The sequence below is a fragment of the Hippocampus comes genome, unplaced genomic scaffold (assembly GCF_001891065.2).
Source record: "Hippocampus comes isolate QL1 unplaced genomic scaffold, H_comes_QL1_v1.1 scaffold68, whole genome shotgun sequence".
Taxonomy (NCBI): domain Eukaryota; kingdom Metazoa; phylum Chordata; class Actinopteri; order Syngnathiformes; family Syngnathidae; genus Hippocampus; species Hippocampus comes.
Genome location: NW_017805625.1, coordinates 5,205,802 through 5,226,118, shown reverse-complemented (window position 1 = coordinate 5,226,118; position 20,317 = coordinate 5,205,802). Strand labels below are relative to the sequence as shown.

General features: G+C 41.9%; 1 protein-coding gene across 1 annotated transcript in view; it reads right to left on the bottom strand.

Annotated features, from left to right (window-relative positions):
• Positions 1 to 10,249: 10,249 nt before the first annotated feature.
• col7a1 (collagen, type VII, alpha 1) overlaps positions 10,250 to 20,317 on the bottom strand; it is a 54,400-nt gene continuing 44,332 nt past the window's right edge. The window contains exons 105-118 of the mRNA XM_019881299.1: positions 19,263 to 19,316; positions 18,057 to 18,110; positions 17,916 to 17,978; positions 17,779 to 17,841; positions 17,579 to 17,695; positions 16,830 to 16,907; positions 16,461 to 16,514; positions 16,290 to 16,338; positions 16,064 to 16,072; positions 13,986 to 14,048; positions 13,631 to 13,756; positions 12,773 to 12,922; positions 11,182 to 11,364; positions 10,250 to 11,072 (exon numbers count right to left, since the gene is read on the bottom strand). Coding sequence (XP_019736858.1) covers positions 11,044 to 11,072; positions 11,182 to 11,364; positions 12,773 to 12,922; positions 13,631 to 13,756; positions 13,986 to 14,048; positions 16,064 to 16,072; positions 16,290 to 16,338; positions 16,461 to 16,514; positions 16,830 to 16,907; positions 17,579 to 17,695; positions 17,779 to 17,841; positions 17,916 to 17,978; positions 18,057 to 18,110; positions 19,263 to 19,316 — 1,092 coding nt within the window. The 3' untranslated portion in view covers positions 10,250 to 11,043. The remainder of the gene's footprint in view (positions 11,073 to 11,181; positions 11,365 to 12,772; positions 12,923 to 13,630; positions 13,757 to 13,985; positions 14,049 to 16,063; positions 16,073 to 16,289; positions 16,339 to 16,460; positions 16,515 to 16,829; positions 16,908 to 17,578; positions 17,696 to 17,778; positions 17,842 to 17,915; positions 17,979 to 18,056; positions 18,111 to 19,262; positions 19,317 to 20,317) is intronic.

Below are 20,317 nucleotides of genomic sequence, written 5' to 3'. Positions count from 1 at the left end.
TGTATTTGGGATACGTTTTGGGACTGATGTATAGCCAGCATCATTTATGAATGCCCTTGAAAGCAGCGTCCTGTAGACGCAGCCTCACAGCTGACCTCATTACAGTCACGGCAACGAAAGACCGCCGGCTGGAGTATCCTATTAAAGAGAGACGGCGCAAATGAAAATGTCACGATGCCTCCCGTGTCAGCCACTGACTCAGCGACACTCTCTGCTCCAACTGGGAAGCACTTGACTGTATGAGGAGAGATTGATCACATAGACCCGAGAGCAAGTCCGATGAGAGGAGAGTTTTAGACTGCCAATAAATAATACAGAATCGTGTCTGTACACAGAGAACATCGTTTTACCAAGGTGATGGTGGCGAGAAAGGTGGCCATTCGTGGCCTCACAAAATGACGTTGGGCAGATGTTTGAAAGACGCTCAGCCAGGAACAGAGGGCAGGCGGAGAGCATTGCGGGTAAGTTTGATGGCCAGCAAAACCTGGAGCCAAATAGATTAAGAGGGTGACGGTATAAGCGGGAGACACAAAAGACAAGAACATCCGCAGTGCATGATTAAAATGGTTCCGAGCCAATTAAAATGCGGCAACATAAATGAGCTCACATTTACCTTTTGCCAGCCTCAAGACGGCAATGAAGGGCATCGGCAGACATTTGACTAAAGCGCCTCTCTGAAAGGGTTTCTAAAAAGGTTGGCAGCTGCCTTCACCCTCTCATTAGTGCACCAAGGAAACCTTCCTCCCTCACAGGCACTTCAATGTGGACTTTATCCATATGATCGCACGACCCGCTGAGGCCCACCTATGCACTATTAGCGTCTGTTCGGGTGCAACCGGAAGCCATAATTGTCCTGCAGATGTGCATGCGACATCTGCAAATTTACTGGCTCCTGATCCTTTAAAAACTACGCGGCTACTTGATCAACTGAGGAGAAAGTAGTGTCTCTGTATTGCAGGCTTAGGCAAATTGCCTGTGTGTTCAAATTGCTTGTGTGCTCAAGAGCCGGATTTATTTTTTGAAACAAACTGAAATGGGGTTTTTGTTTTATATAATACAGTTCCAAATAGCAGTTGATGTTGGTACAAAACCTCCAGGCCTCTGCTAGAAAGCAAAATAAATAAATAAATAAATAAATAAAGGGCAGGAAAAGCCGACTAGAACATCTGATCTACTTAGAGCTGCGTTTTAAGATGGTGTGCACACTTGTACAACCACATTATCTAAGTTGGCTATTTTTGAGTTGTACAAGTTTAAGGTCAGTAATGGTTGAAAAAATTATTTAAAATTATTTCTTCTCGCAGTGATGTTTATATTATGTACATGTGACTGGACAGACATGCGGACGTCGTATGCGAGTGAATTGACGGACAGATATTTGCGACTGTGTTCACCAAACTCGAAGGAGCTGTGGATCAAAGATGAGACGTTCACTGACCTGTCACTTCAATGTTGCCCGTTTCCATTTCCGGCAAGTTCTTCCTGACCCTTGTCTTGGGTTCTCGGCTTTCTCTCTGGGTGCACTCCCTCCTCCAACCATTCAACCTGTCATCACTTTGCCTTGTCCACTCAACCATATGCAACTGGCGCAGCAGCTTCTGCTGCCTCCATGTTCTCCAACCTGCATGGAAGCTTTCCAACGGTATGTGGTCATCATCTCCCCAAACATGTGTAGAAGGGTGTTCGCATTTTCTTTCGCGAGACCAGTGCCGGGGTGTCCTTTGATGCTGAGGACGCACATTTGGGTGAGGCCTGTTGGGGATGATATGCTGAATAATTAAGATGATGCCCCGAGGTGGCGTGACGCCAAGCGATCCATCCAAAAGAGATAACCCTGCTCACAACTCATTAACTGTCACTCTGAGAGCACTTCTCGTGTCACATTACCTCAAAATATGTGATTTTTGGAAAATCTCTCTCCCTATTAATATGCATATCTGTTGGATTTTGACCCCCCCCCCATTGATGGAATACCTGCAGCAAGACTGGTAAAGGAGGATTTTGAAAGAGAAAGAAGAAAAAGAGGTGACAAACCTCCAACGAGTTCATGTCAAGGTCATGAGTGAAGAAGAGGCGAGATGAAGGGAGCAAGTGTGAGAAGAGAAGGTTGTTTGCATCTGTCACAGCCTGGATCACAGAGACAGCCACAAACATGCACGACACAACTGTGTAAAGACAAAGATTAATGGACATTTTGTGTTGATGATGACAAGTGTCATCAAAAACGACAACAAAACAAATGACTCATTACGAAAACAAATGTGAGTTACACACTTAGCCAAAACTGGGCTAATTTGGGGCATTTTCCCTTTCTCGTTTTATGACGAATTTGTAAAATGAACCCAATGAGTTCAAAAAATAACTAGTTTTGACCCAGCAGTTTATTGTTCGCGGCTGACAATCATAAAAGATAAACCCAATACATATTTAGGATTGTGAATCCGTATGTGTGGTCAACACTGAGTTCACCCAACCCATGTACTCTGTGATAGTGATGATGTGAAACGAAACGAAAACTTAGCTTTCATGTGTCCTGAAAGCTAAGAAAAGTACAAATGCTGTCTATACACATCCTCCTGAAAAGGCGAACGCTAATGTTACATGACTAGCGGCCTCGTCAGCAAATTCTATAAAAGTCTACAGGTAGAAAATGTACTTTTAAAGCGTCTGCTTACACAGTGAAACACAGACAAGCCATGGTAGATCAATAATGTTTTTATTTTAAAAATAAACAGTAAATGTGAGTAAAAGAACCAGTCAATTGGCGTTTCTCTAGCCGTCTGCGAACTAGCATTAGCACTAAGACACGTAGCCCTGACTCACAGACACTTTCAGGGTCTCAAAGACACTCAGATGTTTTAAAACTCTTACAACAATCCATGTAACACAACTGGAGGTTTGCTACAATTAAATGACGGAAAATCATTCCCTTTTTCTTGATTAATATTGTTTTTTTTGAACAATTTACTTTTCCTATCCACCGTAGCAAGTGTAGTTACATGAATTGGTGTTTAAAGTTCTGAATTCCAACTGGACATCACCCTCAAGGTTTAAAATGGAAAACATTTAAATCTTGCTTTCTACTAATGTAGCAGCGTAGGAGGATGATATCATTAGAATTAATGCATTTTTGGACAATTCTGTGCAGAGCGTTGAGGGAAAGTCTCTTTTTCCATGAGGGCAAGCTTGGCAAGTTTGATGTGGAAGAACTTGAGACAAATCGATGGGGGTTGACACAAAATCCCTTTGGGATGAACTACAGCAGCAATCGTGGGCATGTGTGACTGCACATAAATGTTGCGGATGAATGAACAATGATTTCCCAATAGTGGCACACCAACCTCTTGTGGAGCTGTCTACCCAGAAGGGTGAAAGGAAGGAAGCTGCTTATTTCCATTCATCTGCACATTCTGTGGGTTTGCTGACCAGGTGCCCCAGTACTTTTGCCCTAGCATAATCACATAGTGACCCTGCACTGAACTAAGATTTATTATTATTTTTTTTTTTGTATTCTTCATAAAACGTGTGCTTTTGAGAGATTTGTTTGCGTGCTGTACTTCCATTGCACTCGCTTTGCTTTTATGTTCTGCTGGGTTCTGCCAAAACACTTGAGGTTGCCTCTGGGTGTGATATGTGCTACTTAAATCAGCCTTGCCTCCTTTCCTGCACTAAAAGACTTTGGACTATGAGTCGCTATATATTTTCACCTGGGAAACATTGCGGGACTCCGATTTGAATAGCCAATCACTTATGGCAGGCTAACAGGTGCTAGGAGCAGGGCGTGCAGAGGATTGGGGCCAATGGGGCGGGGGCCCCAGGCATCCACCTGAGGCGGGGCATCCACAGCACATCCATTGTATATTTGGGTGGGGTGTTTGCGGATGACAGCGCTTTTTTTTTTTTTTTTTTTTTTTAATGTCTCCTTGATCAATAGTGGATACCCTGCCGTGACAGTTTGCATGGAGCAGGAGCAGTGTGGATGCCCCCGAGGAGGATACCCATTGGCCCCGCCTTCTGCAGACCCCTGCCGTACTCTGATTGACGGGCAGGAATTTAGAAAAACTTCCAGGCCCAAACAAGGAGGTGAAATGGGAGATTCTCAAAAGGGCATATTCTTGTAAGTGTTGACCCACTTATTGAAAATGCTTAATTTCAGATTACTTGAACTCACTTCTTTTTTTATGGCTTCAATATCTATGGAAAAAATCGAAGGTACAGTTAAAATAGCTGTTTTAAAGATAACAGATGCACTTTTGATTTCCCGATGTACTTCACTCAAGTTTCTTTCATTGCCAAATGACAATCATCGTTGAGGTATTTGTGTGTGAATGGCTGTTCCTTTCCCATTTGATGCTTCAAGTGGTTGATATGAAAAGTTATCAGAAGGGTCAAACTGGAGCCGACATCAAGGTCTTGCATCTGTTCCCGACAAGCGTGACGTTCCAGCCTCCGCTCCTTCCAATAACGATTTATTTCCAGCAATCTCTGCTTCCTAGCCAGCTGCTAAATTACAGATTACAGATTTGCTTATAGGCGGCAGAGAGGGGGGGATGGAAGGAGCGCAGACCGGAGAGGAATGCGTTGGGCCAAAAGAAGAAAAACATCTCAAAATGGAAATACAGTTTAAGAGGGCAGATGAGAAATGACATATGCTAATTTTGCTTGACGTACTTAAAATATCCCATGAGAGCTTTTTAATAATACTGAAGCATTGTGACAGCCATCTCATCACCGCCATAATGAAGATAATATGCTAATAGCTGACTCATTCCGGGGAGGGGAAAAAAAAAAACACACAAAGCAAACAACACATCGGCTAAATGCCTATCTTGATGCGGGGGAGGGGAAAAAAAAAAACACACAAAGCAAACAACACATCGGCTACTTGCCTATCTTGAAGGGGAGATGGACAACAGATGAGGTTGAATGAGAACACGGATGGAGAAGTTGGCCGGGTGGGAAAAGGGAGGGAGGAAAGGGGTGTGGGGGTAATGCTCGTCTACATATAAATAAAGAATTCTTTTCAATGCAGAACTGAACAAATGCAAAGTTTTTTTTCGCTCAATGCATTGGAGTCCCTGGGAGGCAATTACTGACTTGCAGTGAGCAAAAAGCTGACAAAAAAAAATAAAATGATACACACAACAACATTCTGGTTGAGCAAAAATAGGAAAATAAGTGATACGAAGATGAAGGAAGATCCTGTTTACATTCGGAGAAAGATTCATGTTTAAAACTGGGCTTGGCAAAGCAATCACCATCGTGCAAAAGTAGCAATAAAGATACTGCATGTAGCCTATTTTATGATGTCCACACTAGAAAGGCAGAAGGCAAAAATTAAGAATGACACGAAAATGGCTGCCAAAAAATAACACTGGTGTTGTACCATGAAAAGCTCGAACACGAATGTTGAAAACAATGTGAGCGTCGTAGCGGCGTGTGTATACGTGTCATGACGCTCAGCAGGGTGGAGTGACCTGTGTCAACTACTTCTACACTTTGGTTTGTCAGCCTTTCATCCACAGCTGATGCAGAACCCTGGAGTGACCTGTGTCAATTATTTCTACACTTTGGTTCGTCAGCCTTTCATCCACAGCTGATGCAGAACCTGGCACCTTTAATTTAGTGATAACACAGCAAGATTTTGTTCACATTACAGGAAGGATCGGTGCAAACTAAGCATACAAATCGGTTAATTTAGTGATAACACAGCAAGATTTTGTTCACATCGGTGCAAACTAACCATACAAATCGGCACTGATTGCTGGGGATAACACAGAGCTGCCAACCCGTATGCATTTTAAGTAGCAGGTACATATTTTTACCTCAAAGCATGCCATATGATTTGTCAAAAAAAAAAAAAAAATCTCATGAGACCTTTCATTTCAATTGCACATGTGCACTATTTAAATCCCGTATCCTGCCGAACACAAAAGATGAAATCACTGGAGAATAGGCATGAATATTTGGTGAGGTTTTTTTTCTTCTTTCCACTCCTGCATCTTACAATTTGAGTGGCTAGATAAGACGTTTTCTTTTTTGCTACTTTCTGAAACAGCACACCTGCCCACCTTAGATAAATATGAAGTACTAATAACCTAATATGACATCTGCTGCTTTCCTATTCTAACATGAAATTCCATTGGTCTCATGGTAAATTTTTTAACCTCCGCTGCAATGCATATTTTGAAGCACTAGTTTAAAAAAAATGTCTTTACAGACTAAAGGAAATAATTTATAGTTACACACATTGAGTAGTACAATGTTCTGTTGCAACATGCCGGGCAACACTGAAGTCTATTAGAAAACATTCAGTGTATTAAAAGATATGGAGAGGCAGAGATGGTCCCAAACTAAACTCCTTATTCCCACAAACCAGAGAAAATATACTTTGAGAAGTTGTGTGCTTTGTTTTGCTGCTCCTTCTGTGTTTTAAGTAGCCGATGTTTACGATGACCGAAACATCAATGTTAATGTGGGCACAGTATAATACAGACAGACATGGAGACGGTCAAAACTCCTCAGCAAGCCAAAGTGATATTGGTGAGTTTTTACTGAGGATAAAGAATATATGCCCGAGAGTGTTGTTTTTGCCTACATGCTCCTTCTGTTTGTGTTGAAATATTATTTGAAAGGGAACAACACCCCTACACAAATGCTATTAGCCTGTTTTGGGCTTTTTGTATTGTTTGTTAGCCAACTTGGACTTATCGACAGTAAAGCTATGCGGTTGTTTTAAATACACATTGTGTAATTGTTTTTGCTTTGTTCACTGACAATAAAGTGGAACTGGGAGACACATTAAACCGTTTGAAGCCTTCTGTTTTGAAGAATTATTCACTCTCCGCCAAATGGTCTCTCTCGAGTACGGATTTTGTATTACATGATAGAAGCATGCCGGGAAAGTCTTTTCCGAGAGTGAATAGTAAATATAAGTACGTAAGAGTATCATTATCTACCCAAAGTGCTCTTGTTCTCCTCATCCAAATTAGGTTTGTTTAGCCTTTGCGGAGGTCTGGTCCCTCTCGAGTGCCTCGTAAACACTTCTATAGTACAACTCGGACGTGCACTCGCTGCGCTTGCGTTACAGTAGCAAATAACAGCGTGGGGAGCCTGTTAAAAGTTCCTCCAGGAGCGACAGAGGTTAGCGCAGCTGCTGGGATCAATAGGATGTATAAATGCTGAGCTTGGCGCACGAGTGAAGGACTCACACACACATCCACAAATGCTATATGGGAGATCAAACATAACATGGGGGGGCCCCTTCGGACAATGTGCTGCCAGCACAGATGAGCTTTATAATAATCCCATCTCTCCCGAGATATACCCGCATGCAGGATGTAGCCATGAGCGCGTACGAGTGTCGACAAGACGCCCAAGTGACTTGACGAGCGGGATGGCAAGAAAGATGGAATTGAGGCGGATCGTATGCTAATAGAAGTGAGAGGCTAAAAGTGAAACAGAGCACATTTCATCGCTATAGCAACAGCCTTTATACTTGTGCAAGGCAAGTGGGTAGCGTGTGGGAGGAAAAAAATCTGGGGAGGGAAAGAGAGCGGAGAGAGAGAGAGAGAGAAAGAGACTTTGGCTGGCCTCTTGGTGAGCGTTCTCGTCATGTAGCTTCTGCCAACTAATCACCTTGAGGCGTTCGAAGTCAAGGTCAGCGAGGAGGAAAAATGAGCAACTCTTGCACAAGAGCACGCGCAACAATACAAGATCTCTCTTTACACATCCAGAGGATGCCACCAGCTTATGTCGCGCATGCTCCTCGTAGACAAGATCCACTAACCTTGGAGACCTGCAAAAGTGCATTTCGTAATAATTGGGTCAGGTTGCATAAAAGGGTCTTGTTATTATTTTTGCCTTAAACTCAAATGCGATTCATAATAATATCTTAACTCCTCTCCGAGGTCATCAGTACAGCACTAAAATCAATTGTTTCTAGTTGACATGTTGTTGCTGAACCATTTGTGTTTCACCCCTGCTTTAAAAACTGCAATTCTCTTTGTTTGATTAGTTTGATTAGGCCCGCCATATCATTTTAAGTGGCCCGCAAAAGCAAATCAAAGATGACAACTTCCATGATACTTGCTACAATGTGTACCAACATTTTTCACATGTAATAAATAAGTGACATATTGTCAGCATTTCCTTGTTACCAAACGTCTCATTACAGTTACTGAAACAATAGTTCTGATGTCAAGTCCGCGGCTGCAAATCAAGCAAAATAAATAAATAATAATTGTCGAAAAACAGCTTGCAACCTGAAAAACTCACTTCTAGAGTATGTCACGTGTGTACTTTTGCCACCTCTGCTGAAAAGTGTAAATAGGCGCAGGGCTGAACATGATTTCTATTTTCTATGCAGCGGTTCAGCATCTCCATATTAAGGACTGTCTTTGACTTTCATTGAGAATTACCAGGACAATAGCATCAATGGGTTTCGAAAATGAAGCGGGGGGCGGTCACTTCAATCGTCTGAATGACATTAGAATTCAGTCGCCAACATTTGCACAATTTCACTCTGCTCAGGGATAACCTTGACTCACCTAAAAACTCAAAAGAGAGCCAGGTTTTGCAATTGATGTTATTTCCAGCCGCACGAGTCAAAGTTGCTCCATTCACACAACCCACTTGTGATTTTCGACTTGTTTAAGCGCTCCTGACATCAGCGATTGCTGCTATTTTGAAGTCAATGAGCTGCACACTCTGTGAATTGAGTTTTATGACAAAAACAGCATTTGTAATGTCACAAATCAAAATTGTATTAGTGTGCATGAAGACAAGGTTTTTTTTTGGGGGTGGGGGGTTTGTGTAGTTTACATTCAAGCCACTGAAGTAAAGGTGATGGTCATTGTGTCTTTGTTAGCAGTAACGCTATTGCTAAAACAACAATGAGAAGTGTCCTGCCTGTCCAGGTCGTGCTGGAATTGGAGATGCCAAATTGTCCAAATTATTGATTGACCGAAAATCTGTTTGACTTGAGCAAGATTTAGGGTTAGGACTGAACAATACATTGTAGTCAATTGCGCAATTTTATTATTATCTTGTATACTGTATTTGTCAACGTAATGGCGATACGTGATTATTTTAATAAGGTTGAGTCAAAGAAATGAACCAGATTGACGCCCCCCTGATGATATTTTTCTCACATTAAAAATGGTCACATCAAAACATGAAATAATACTTTGCCATAAGATTATTTTTTTCAGGTTTCACAGCAATACTCAAACCACATCTTGAAGTTATAAAACACTTAAAATGGCATTTTATTTGTAACCGTAATGGCGATACGTGATTATTTTAATAAGGTTGAGTCAAAGAAATGAACCAGATTGACGCCCCCCTGATGATATTTTTCTCACATTAAAAATGGTCACATCAAAACATGAAATAATACTTTGTCATAAGATTTTTTTTTTTCAGGTTTCACAGCAATACTCAAGCCACATCTTAAAGTTATAAAACACTTAAAATTGCATTTTATTTGTAACTGGGCCATTTGGATCCTCGCCACTTCTCATTTCTCAGCTCAACGACAACATTAACTTCTGACAATGAACAACTGGCAGCAGGTATTTTCCACTCTGTTAGCCTTTTTTTTTCCAGCTGTCACACTGCTGACTTTTGATAGTGTGCTGACTTTTAGAAATGATGCCAGGTGAAGAAGTGTGCTCAAGTGGATGCCGAGTCACTGAATGCTCCCATCAGGGGAAATCAACTGAGGGCAGACGGCATGCAAAAAAGCAAAGGCACGAGCGGCCGGGACCAACAAGCGGCAAATTCTTTCATTAATGAAATATGCTGATGGAAATGGAACATCCTGATTGGTCTCACACACACGTGCGCACGCACACACACACACACACACACACACACACACACACACACACACACACACACACACACACACACACGCACATGTACATACACGCATAAATTGATTTGTCAAAAATGATTTGTCTTGTGTGGCAACAGATGACATTAAGATATGATCATAGAATTAATGTTGAAATGCTCACACATTAGCAGTTTACGTTTAGTTTATTCATAATGCAATAATAATAATAATAAAACCATACAGTATTTGCAGTTTCTGGATAACTATTTTCTGTCGAGTAAACATGCCTCCACGTGCAGAAACACATTTTCCCCCAAAAAGAGAAACATACAAAGTAAGATGCCCGAGGCTACAATTGTAAGCCTTTACTGTGATCATATAGTGGTGGGCTTTTTTAGTGGTATCTTACTGAGGGATATTGAAGCTGAGACTCCTTTGGTGACAGTTTCCGTTCCCCCCAACAAACCATTTTATGGGGTTCAGAAATCATAAAAGTGGTAAATATTCAGAATCACATTATTTCCTGATGGCAACTTGAATTGTAATTGAAGAAACAAATTCCTCAATGATATTACTTGACTTCAGTGTTCCCCAGCCAATTCACTTATATTTTACATTGGGAAAATGGCACGCCACCAAACAATTAAAAAAAAAAAAAAAAATCACAAAAAATATACATACTGAAAATCATCTCCATTTATTGACAACTGTTCTGACCCGGTGTGAAATCTGGGCCACAAAGCTGTTCTTCTGTTATATGAATGGCAAACAGGTGGATACACTTTCTTCCATCTCGGGGAAGAGCATTTCATTGTTCTGCCTGTCACTATATGTCACCGCTCAAGACCGATGAGCAAAAGATACATTTTATTAGTCGTACTCAAATAATGATCAGACCAACTCAGTCAAATTAATTTCAAATGTGCTGCATCACGGTGGCTGCAAATTACTGCCATACAGTACTTGCGAAAAAAAAAAAAAAGCTAAGCTTATCTTCGGTAATGAATATTCTCTTCATAATTTTTTTTTTGTTTTGTGCATGTGTTCAGAAGGACAAAGAAAAACTTTTGGTGTTGGTGGGGTGGGAAAAAATAATAATAAATAAAGAAAAACAAATATTTACCATTGATATGTGACAAAGAGAATGATTTAAAATCGATAGAAAGGCCGATGTTCCTGTGTAGAGAAGGACTCAGTCAACATCACCGGGTTGTTTGCAGCAAGGGAGACCCTGAAGAACAGTTGAAACGTTCAATACCCTTTGCGCAGCAACAATACACATGCACGTGTGTGTGTGGGTGTGTTTTTCTGTGCGCGAGTGAACATGTGTGCGTGTCTACCTTGAGCCTTGCCAAGGCACACCTCCTCACACTCCTCCAAGTGGACGAATCGGTTGTCATTTCCTCCGCAGCCGCTGTAGATGAAGGGCCTGCATGCCTGGACGTGGCTGTTGAAGTACCAGCGCAAAGTGAAGCGCGCGCAGGTGCCCTCCTCCATCGGCACGAGGCACGCTTCCGCCGGAGCTGCAGTGCAGCGTGGACATGAAGAAAGAAGGGGAGAGGGCGTTGTAAAAGAGGGAGACGAACATAAAACAAGCATCTCTAACCTCTGCGACAAATGGTTTTGAAAACAAGCTAATTGTAAACTGTATGATAGAAATAAAAACTGCAACGTGCATCGAAAAGACAGTTTTATGAAGTAATTACCGTGCGTACAGTCGTATTTGTGTGTTGGAAGTGTGCCTTGATATAGGGTTCCCACTCTTCCACTTGCTTTATATTTATGGACCTTTTAAGGACTTTTGAAGGCTAATTTAGCCATTTTTAAGGACTTTTTCTCCACTCAGCAGGGGACTCATGGTGGATTTAATGCCCGCTCAACAATATGCGGGCTGAATAGAAAGCCACATATCACTGAGCTGGTGTTCAAATCATTGCTGCCAAAGGAAGGGCACATCTTTATTTTCAGGGGCAATCAGGTTACCTTTATTTGACATAATGTATGTCAAATTTTCATTTACAGGGAGGAAAATGAAAAAAAACTTGAATTCATTCTTAAATAAAGTACACTAAGAAAATTTTAAATTTAAAAAAACTAAAACTTACATTTATTTTCAAATAAAAATAATATTTTAAGGATTTTTATTGATTTTAGAAGCTTTCCCTGAAAATTCAGGACAATTAAGAACATAACTTTGCAACTTCTTTTTTTATGGATTTTTATGAACTTTAAGGACCTGTTGAAGGTGTTGCCCAAAGAGTGCTTCCAGGAGCTGGATTGGCCAGTTAAGTCTACATGTGAGTGTCTGGGTGTGAGTTGCGGCCTACAGCAGGTCCTTGCGAGTGTTTATTTGTGTGTCCCATTCATCAAAAGGCCGAACGTGTTTGGCGATTGTGGCTCTCATTGCGCACATGGGAGGGCATTACAGGACCTCGGTTGCTCCAGTTGTTATTGTTTTGTTTTTTTGTTTTTTCCAACAAAGTGACAATTTCTAACGAACACTTCCAAAGTCGAGGTAACGAACGCCGTTCATAAAAAAGAAGGAAATATGAAGTTTGGAATCCTTTTTGCAGCTACAGTGAAACAACTTGCATTCTTCGGGAAAGACTGACTTTGTGGAGGAATTCTCAAATATATGGACTTAGAAGAGGACTTGGCTCCTAATTTCTATGAATCCGAAAAGATGTTTGGCATGGTCGAGTCCATGTTCTTCCATTGGCTCACTCCAAATATGCGTTATTGCAGTATTTTTCCTGCGTTCAAAATTGCGTGGCGGACACCTCCTGCTAATTTTTGATGCATTAATTGACGGATGTGTCAAGACTTTTTTCGTACCTTGAGTTTTGCTGGATTGAAAACAAGCTGAGATATGACCGAAAAGTTCAAACCACAGCGTTATGATACCCCAAAACAGGTTGCGACCTTCCCTACCTTTGCCGTGGGCTCTTTTGGTGGACCTGATTGTTCTGGGCTTGGCTGGTTTGAGAGGGGGAACTTTGCCGCGTCTTTCTCCACCAACTTTCACGACGTTGGGTGCCTTTTTGGCTTCAACTTTGACCGTTTTCAGTTGGTCAGGCTTATCTGTGGAAACACAGGTTGCAGCGGGGATCAGGGAGCGAAGAACAGTGGCGTGTTGCTGGTCGACGCGAGAAACCGCCACAATTTTACAGCCATTTAAACATTTCAATTCCATTCAAACAAGCCGTTGCATGTTTTTCCGAGGGGCCCTGCAAGACATCATGGATGGTTTCCGACAGCATATGAAACTTATGCTGGCGAAAACATGCTAACCTTTTTCTAAACTAGCGATGTCAGTTCAGTCACACTGCCACTGAGTGACTTTAATGTCTAATTTTTAAAATCGTTTTTAATAAGGACAAGCGCTGTAGAAATTGGATGGATAAAGTTGTTTGGATATCCATGATATTTTCGTTTCTCAAAACAAAAACATAATTTGCCTACTCCCATTTTGAAAGGGTGAAAGAAGAGAAGTTGCACTTTTTAAAATCAAAACAAAAATTACTCCAAAACTTGTTACATCTTTTTCATTTCGCATGGCGTTAGCTTCCTGGCAAGAATGACATTTTACAGATTTTTTTTTTTTGTATTCAGTGTTGCCTTTGGACATTTAACAACCTGCCGACTTATACTTTACTATCATTGCGTGTCACTCAACCAGACTTTGACAGTTGACTATGAGAAGGTGATAATTTGCTTGTAAAAGTTGATTCGACCGGTCCCCGCCCCCACTACTTCTGAAATGGAAGTTCTCTGGGCCAAGTCCAATACCGTCAGTGAGATTGGCAGCAGGAGGGAAATACAGCAGCTCATCTAAGGGGTCGTCGTAGTCCTCGATGGAGTAGATGTGCTCGTAGTCGGGGTCGTTGGTGTTCATCACCACGCGCAGCTCACGCCCTGAAAGACCAGCGGCAACATGCTACACATCCAAATGTCGCAAAGTGACTGTCTGTGCACGCCTGGAAATAAATAGACGCTAATAATCACAAAGCAGAAGTCCACAAAGGGAATCCTGAGTTTTCTTAAAAACACACCAATGAGTCGGTCCAACAGTGAGGGGCAGGCACACGCACGGGACAAACAGACACAGAAGCCAACAGACGTGTTGACGGACGGACGCACTCACCCTGTGCAGCCCTGTGGGCCGCGAGTTGCTCCGCTGCCACGGGCTGGGAGCGAGTGACGGGACCTGACGCCGAGAGAGATACACAGGACGCGGAGGACGAAAAGGGGGGGGGGGGGCACCGAAAGGAGTGCGGACAGAGTGGAGAGAGTCAGCCGGGAAGCATTTCCACCCATTAGGGCACAAAGAAAAGGACAGAAGCTCCCCCACCAAAATGAACCTAAAGTCACCACAAAAGTCATTCGGCCATTCCGACACGTGAAACAGACACAAGGGGTCATGCAACATTGTGAGACGTCCATGTGACCATGACATGCAAGCGCCTTGCCGTGCATTGTGCAAGCTGTGTAAAACGTTCGTTTTTAATAAGGGGGCACGCTGTCACTCGGTGCGTGGCAATAATTAAATCAGGGCTGAAATGATTGATTTGGTCTCATTCTCAAGTCATAATGCATATTGATTAGCCATTTTGAAGCATACATCTCTTTCCCTGCGAAGGAGTTGGCTAATTATACATATTGTCTGAATTAATTATGAATGCAAGTTATTTTTAACCACAAAAGGGTTTCATTCATTTTGTGGACAGCATTATGCCAGACAGTTATACATGAATCAACAATGAAGTTACTCTTAAATGAATAGTTTTCTTTGCGACTCAATCAAAAACATCATGACAAAAATGTGCTTATATCTGTTTACTGGGACTGATTTGAGATGAACTCTTTCAGAAACACCATGTCCACATCGCCTCATTTCAAAAGCAATTCATACGATATATTGATTACATTTCGTCAATGTCGTTAGTAGTTTTTGAAGTTTTTAGATTTATGCATTTCAGGCACTCTGTTGAATGGAATCGCTTTTTGTAAAATAAAATGGCCACATAACGTCGATCATGGTTGATGAAAATTGGATCATCTAATTACAGTAGATGAGATTGGGGCTGCAACCCATCGGGATTTAATGCCCTTTATTGATCGCAGTCTGATTTTTGTGCGTGCGCATGACAAGTTACTGTATTCTTTCTTTCTTTCTTTATTTGTAATATGTTCTAACCTAGGGATGGGCAACTGGCGGGCCACAACCACACACTGATTAAATGATTAATTCATTTCTTTTTTTTGTTTGTTTTGTTTTGTTTACATAAATCCCTCAAAAATATTCGAGGGGAAATGGGTGTAAAAAAACAAAAAACCTAGAAAAAAAATCTGAAAAATCCAAAATATGAAAAGGTAAGAAAGGTGCCGAACTGCAAATATGCTGCCGTCGACTGTAGTTTTAAGTTGTAATATTACCAATCACCACTAGATGTCTTAGTTGCCCTTATAATGGGTCTTATTAGGCCCTATATTACAACGTGAGTTGGCCTAAAATTGTTTTGTGGATTTGGAATTATATGCAGGACAAACATAATCCCTGAATAATATTACCATTTTCAGTAAGTTGATTTGTGTGGGGAAAAAAAAATAGTTCTTGCACCTCATGCTGGTTTCTTGTTCAATTGTTTTGTGCCGTCCTTGAATGGTAATTTTTATGGAAGAGATTATTTTGCTGTTGCTTCAAACTTTTTGTTGGTGGTTGAGTATATGAAATATATTAAGAGCACGTCTTTTGCACGCATAATCGTATTTTGTCCACATTTAATTTTGTCTGCTTCGGAAGTGTGTGGTCCTATGTGACCTCTTCAAGTAGCACTGATGAGAAATTCTGGCCGCTAAGTTGCCCGTCACTGTTCTTACCCTTCACCTGTGACCCTAATAAGGACAACCAGTAGAAAATGGATGAATGGATGTTGTACTTAAATTGATTTAGTCTCACATCGACAGTCATTAGGAGTATTTGATATCCCCGGCATGGGCCCAAACCATTATTTCTAGAAAGCTTAAATACTGAACTAAAGCATTATCCTTATTAACCACTTTTTGGATCAGTTCACAGGCACGCACATTACACTACACTGCCCGGCTGTTAATGCGGAGCCTGCCGCAGCATACATACAGTATGTGCACTATGACACATGCTGAATCACAGCATGAGCATCTCCCCCTTCCTCTTGTGCTGCGGTCCGACGGCTCACTCACCTCCACATGCTGCGCAGCAGACAGATGGACAGGACAGACAACCAAAAGACAGCAAAACAAAAAGTAAGGTCAGCTCAAAAAGATTCGTGACATTGCCGCCGTTCACTGAGACTTTTTCACAGAGCTGAGTTGTGACCGTTGAGTCATACACGGTCATCTTAGCTCAAGTTCAATTTGGGGACGGCGCACCTATGAATTAGCAATGCAAACCGCATCCGAGACTTACCACAGTGCTGACTCATTTCCGTGCGTACGTACTCTCTGACCTCGGCCTCCTGAATCACAAATTGGAAGGGGAAACAATTAAACACTGAAAAACAAGGCGTCACAACCATTTGGCGCGATTGCGTTCGCCGTGCCAGTCTCTTCGGAATGAGCCGCGGGCTCAAATACTGACCGTCATGCCTGGCTCTCCTCTCTCTCCCTTGGCTCCATCTGGGCCCATCTCCCCCTACAACACGGACAGGTATTAGGACGTGCACAACCCGCAGAGTGGCCTGCAGCGCAATAATTCATTAGACGCTCAACTCGATGCAAAGTCAGAGTGAAAGGTTAATTCAGCATAAACCCTCTTCAGAATTTGAAACAGTGCTGATATAATATCATGTCATTGATTATAAAACCGGCTTAGAGGCCCACAAATGCAGCAGACGCACATGAATCCGACAGCAGAGATTGGTTGACCCAGCCTCTTAGATTTGGATTTTAGATTACAAAGTCATAATTGAGGAAAACCGTAAAGAGACACAAAGGAGAAAGCACAAACCGACTCTCCGCGTTCCCCTGGGATGCCGGGAACCCCACGTGGACCCACCATGGCGGGACCGGCAGGCCCTCTTTCTCCCTAACACAAAAAAATAGAAAAAAAAACGATTGACATGATGGAGCAGATAGTTCTTCAAGTCAAGCCTCCAAGCAGATGACTCATTATCCAGAAGCAGTAGCTGTGCCATCCATAAATACATTAAATTTACATAATATGCTCAATGCTCAATCATCCTCATATTGGTCTGTACATGACACAATTACCCATATATTGTACCTGTATAATAAACGATTACACTTAAAAGCGCTCTCGAGGTTTAGTGAGCTCAATCAATTTTCTACATGCTCAACTTTCAGGGTCACCTAAAAAAAAAAAAAAAAAGAACACCTCGCATCTCACTGTGAAAGTAAGTGCAATGATAAGAGAGATATTGCTCTCCTGTCAAGAGCTTTTTTTATTTATGAGCTTGACGATGAAGGAGACAAGCGGGTCAAAGTCAGTGCTCATCAAACCGTCAATCATGGTACGAGCGACAACACGCACAACTCACTCCAGGCGGTGGATGTGTGCCACAACAAAAGCACAAGCAAAACACGCGACTTTGTTATGATTACTTTGTTTTGAAACTAGCACACTCCTATACAGACAGCTATTTTTTTTTTCTTCCCGGTGATGTCCGCTCATATGCTTTCCAGATCTCACTGTACATCTAACATGCATCTCAATATAATCAAATGGTGACTCATCACCTTCTGTCCTTGGAGCCCTTCGGGGCCTTTAGCACCAGCCGTTCCCTGGGGGCCTGTCAGTCCAGGTGCCCCGTCCGCTCCTCTGGGCCCGGGAGGGCCAGGGACGCCAGGCGGGCCCTGCAACGATTTTACAGGTACACTTCATAATGTATTTCTTGTCATTAGATGAACAAAACTTTGAGGTGGACGCTCTCCCTCACCCTTTCGCCTTTGTCGCCCTGAGTCCCTTTGGGACCTTCGACCCCGTCAAAGCCGCGGTCCCCCTACAAAGACAATTGTGGTGTTATTGAACATTTCTTAAAACCCTTCCATACTTGTATCAGATCCGGGAACGCGCCTTGGGGCCGACGAGTCCTTCTTTTCCTGGGATCCCCGGGGCTCCGGAGGGGCCCACATCACCCTGAAAACAAAAACACATTTAGGATGCCGCAATCAGTGACAATAAAACCTGTGAGAGCTGCTTTGCGAGTCGCCATACCTGATCACCTTTTCTTCCTGGCAGGCCCGGTCGCCCATGGAAGCCATTATCCCCCTGATTACACGCGCACACACACACACACACACACACACACACACACACACACACACACACACACACACACACACACACACACACACACGTACACACACACTTCTATTGGTGCAATGTAGATCATTTCATAAAAGAGAAAGTGGACATAATGTGTGTTTACATGAAAAGACACATTCAGGGGAAAAAAAAGAAGCAGAGAGGATAAACCTCGATTTGTTGCCCCTTTTATGACAGGAAATGTTTACATTTCACATTAGAATGTCCCTTTTGGCATCTCTTTTTACATAAATTTACCATAAAGTTCTAAATGACTTTTAATCCGTGTCACAGACCACAATCTTAATTAACCATTTCATTTTTTTTAAACACCCTTGACTTAATGAGATTTTTTTTTTTAAATGACCTTGACGCTTTTGTCACTTTAACAAGTTTGCTTCTTAACTTCAAACCATGTACTCATAATCAACTAAATTATAGACTCTCAACACCTTCTAGTTTCAAAATAATGGGCGACTCAGAGGGGTAGAGGTCTACGGGAACTATCACTCATGAATTTCAATAGCTAGTGTTTATTGATCCACACAGTAAGTTAAGTTCGTAACAATCATAACATTGTGTAATGTTAACATTGCGCATTTACTTTGTGTAAGTTTTCCTATAAGTAACACCATAATGACCTTTTTCCACTTTTGTATAATTGATGTGACTTCCAGTTAAGAGCTTCATCAATCATGATTCCTAAGTTTTGGTTCCTTTTACCCTTTGAATGTTCATTCCATCTGTTTTTCGGTGATACGTCATTTTTCACTCTCCCTTTAAGCACTTAAAAATGTGTCTTCTTCAGATTGAATGGCAGTCTATTCACATCAAGCCAATTTACCATTTTTTTTTATCCATCTCATAATTTATCACTGATAGTTCAGTGAGTAATTCAGTTGTCATCAGTTGTACCTATTTAATGTATGAAAAGAAAATAGGGAATATTGCTCTGTTTTTTTAATTTTTTTTTTTTTTATCCATCTCATAATTTATCACTGATAGTTCAGTGAGTAATTCAGTTCTTATCAGTTATACCTATTTAATGTATGAAGAGAGAACAGGGAATATTGCTGTTTTTTTTTTATTTTTATTATTATGCTACTCATCCTTCACCTTCTCTCCTTTGGGCCCATCGTTTCCGCAAAGCCCCTTGGATCCTCGGTCGCCCTGGAAACACCCAAGTTCATCATAGTGAGAGACACGTGGAGAGGCTTTTAAGTAACAAAGGGGATAAAAATGCACCTCGGCCGTCCATCCCCAGGCCATCAGTCCTTTCAACGGCCAACTAGACCGCATTCACACACACGCGCACACACACATACACGAGCCTCTGTAGCAAGTCCCACAAAGCAAATGGACATGACAATTGTAGATGATAATGGATATTGAGGGGGCACTTACAGATAAAAGTGGCAAAACAGTCGCAAAAGAGCAGCAGCAGACCGAGAGATAGAGACAATTTACAGCGAATCTCCTGACAATGGTATCCAGTTATTATATAAGATTGTACTTTAATGTACAGATGATACACTGCATTTCACACGATGGATGTTTTAAAAATAACATCACAAAAGCAAGAACAGAGCATTTTTTGAGCTTCCTATACTTTCCTGAAAATAATTCGAGCAAGCGACCGTTGTTTTGGGAGAAGTTTCTTGGACTTTATCGTAATTCATCGTTCTGTTGTTCAGAAGTAACTTGTGAGGCTTAAATTTTGGCGTAAAAATCTGTGCGGTGAATGGCATATCTCTGCAGAGTGGCAGGTTGGACCCAATGTTGTTAATTTGTCAGATAAGCACAGGCCAGTGGACCAGCAAGAGGGAGGGCTGCGCTGTTGAGGGGCTGGTTGCAGCCGACTTCAGTCAGGGCCAATCAAAGTGGCTTCTTTCAGTTCCTTTCAATGAGTGAAGGAGGCGCACTGTTAGCGCAGCAAAGTCTTGGCATTGCTGAAGCACATCTGCTCCGTGAAGTGGGCATTTGGAGACTGCCTCCCCTCCTTTAACCTGATAGATTTTTGAGAGGGTCTGATAACCGCTGTTCACATATTTCTGAATGAAATGCATTGTGTTAGACTATCCGTCTAACCTGCACCAACCACTTGAACGTGGTCTGAACAGGCATAAGGTTTAGATCAACTTTCCGGGACCAATTTGTCACTCCATTGGGCG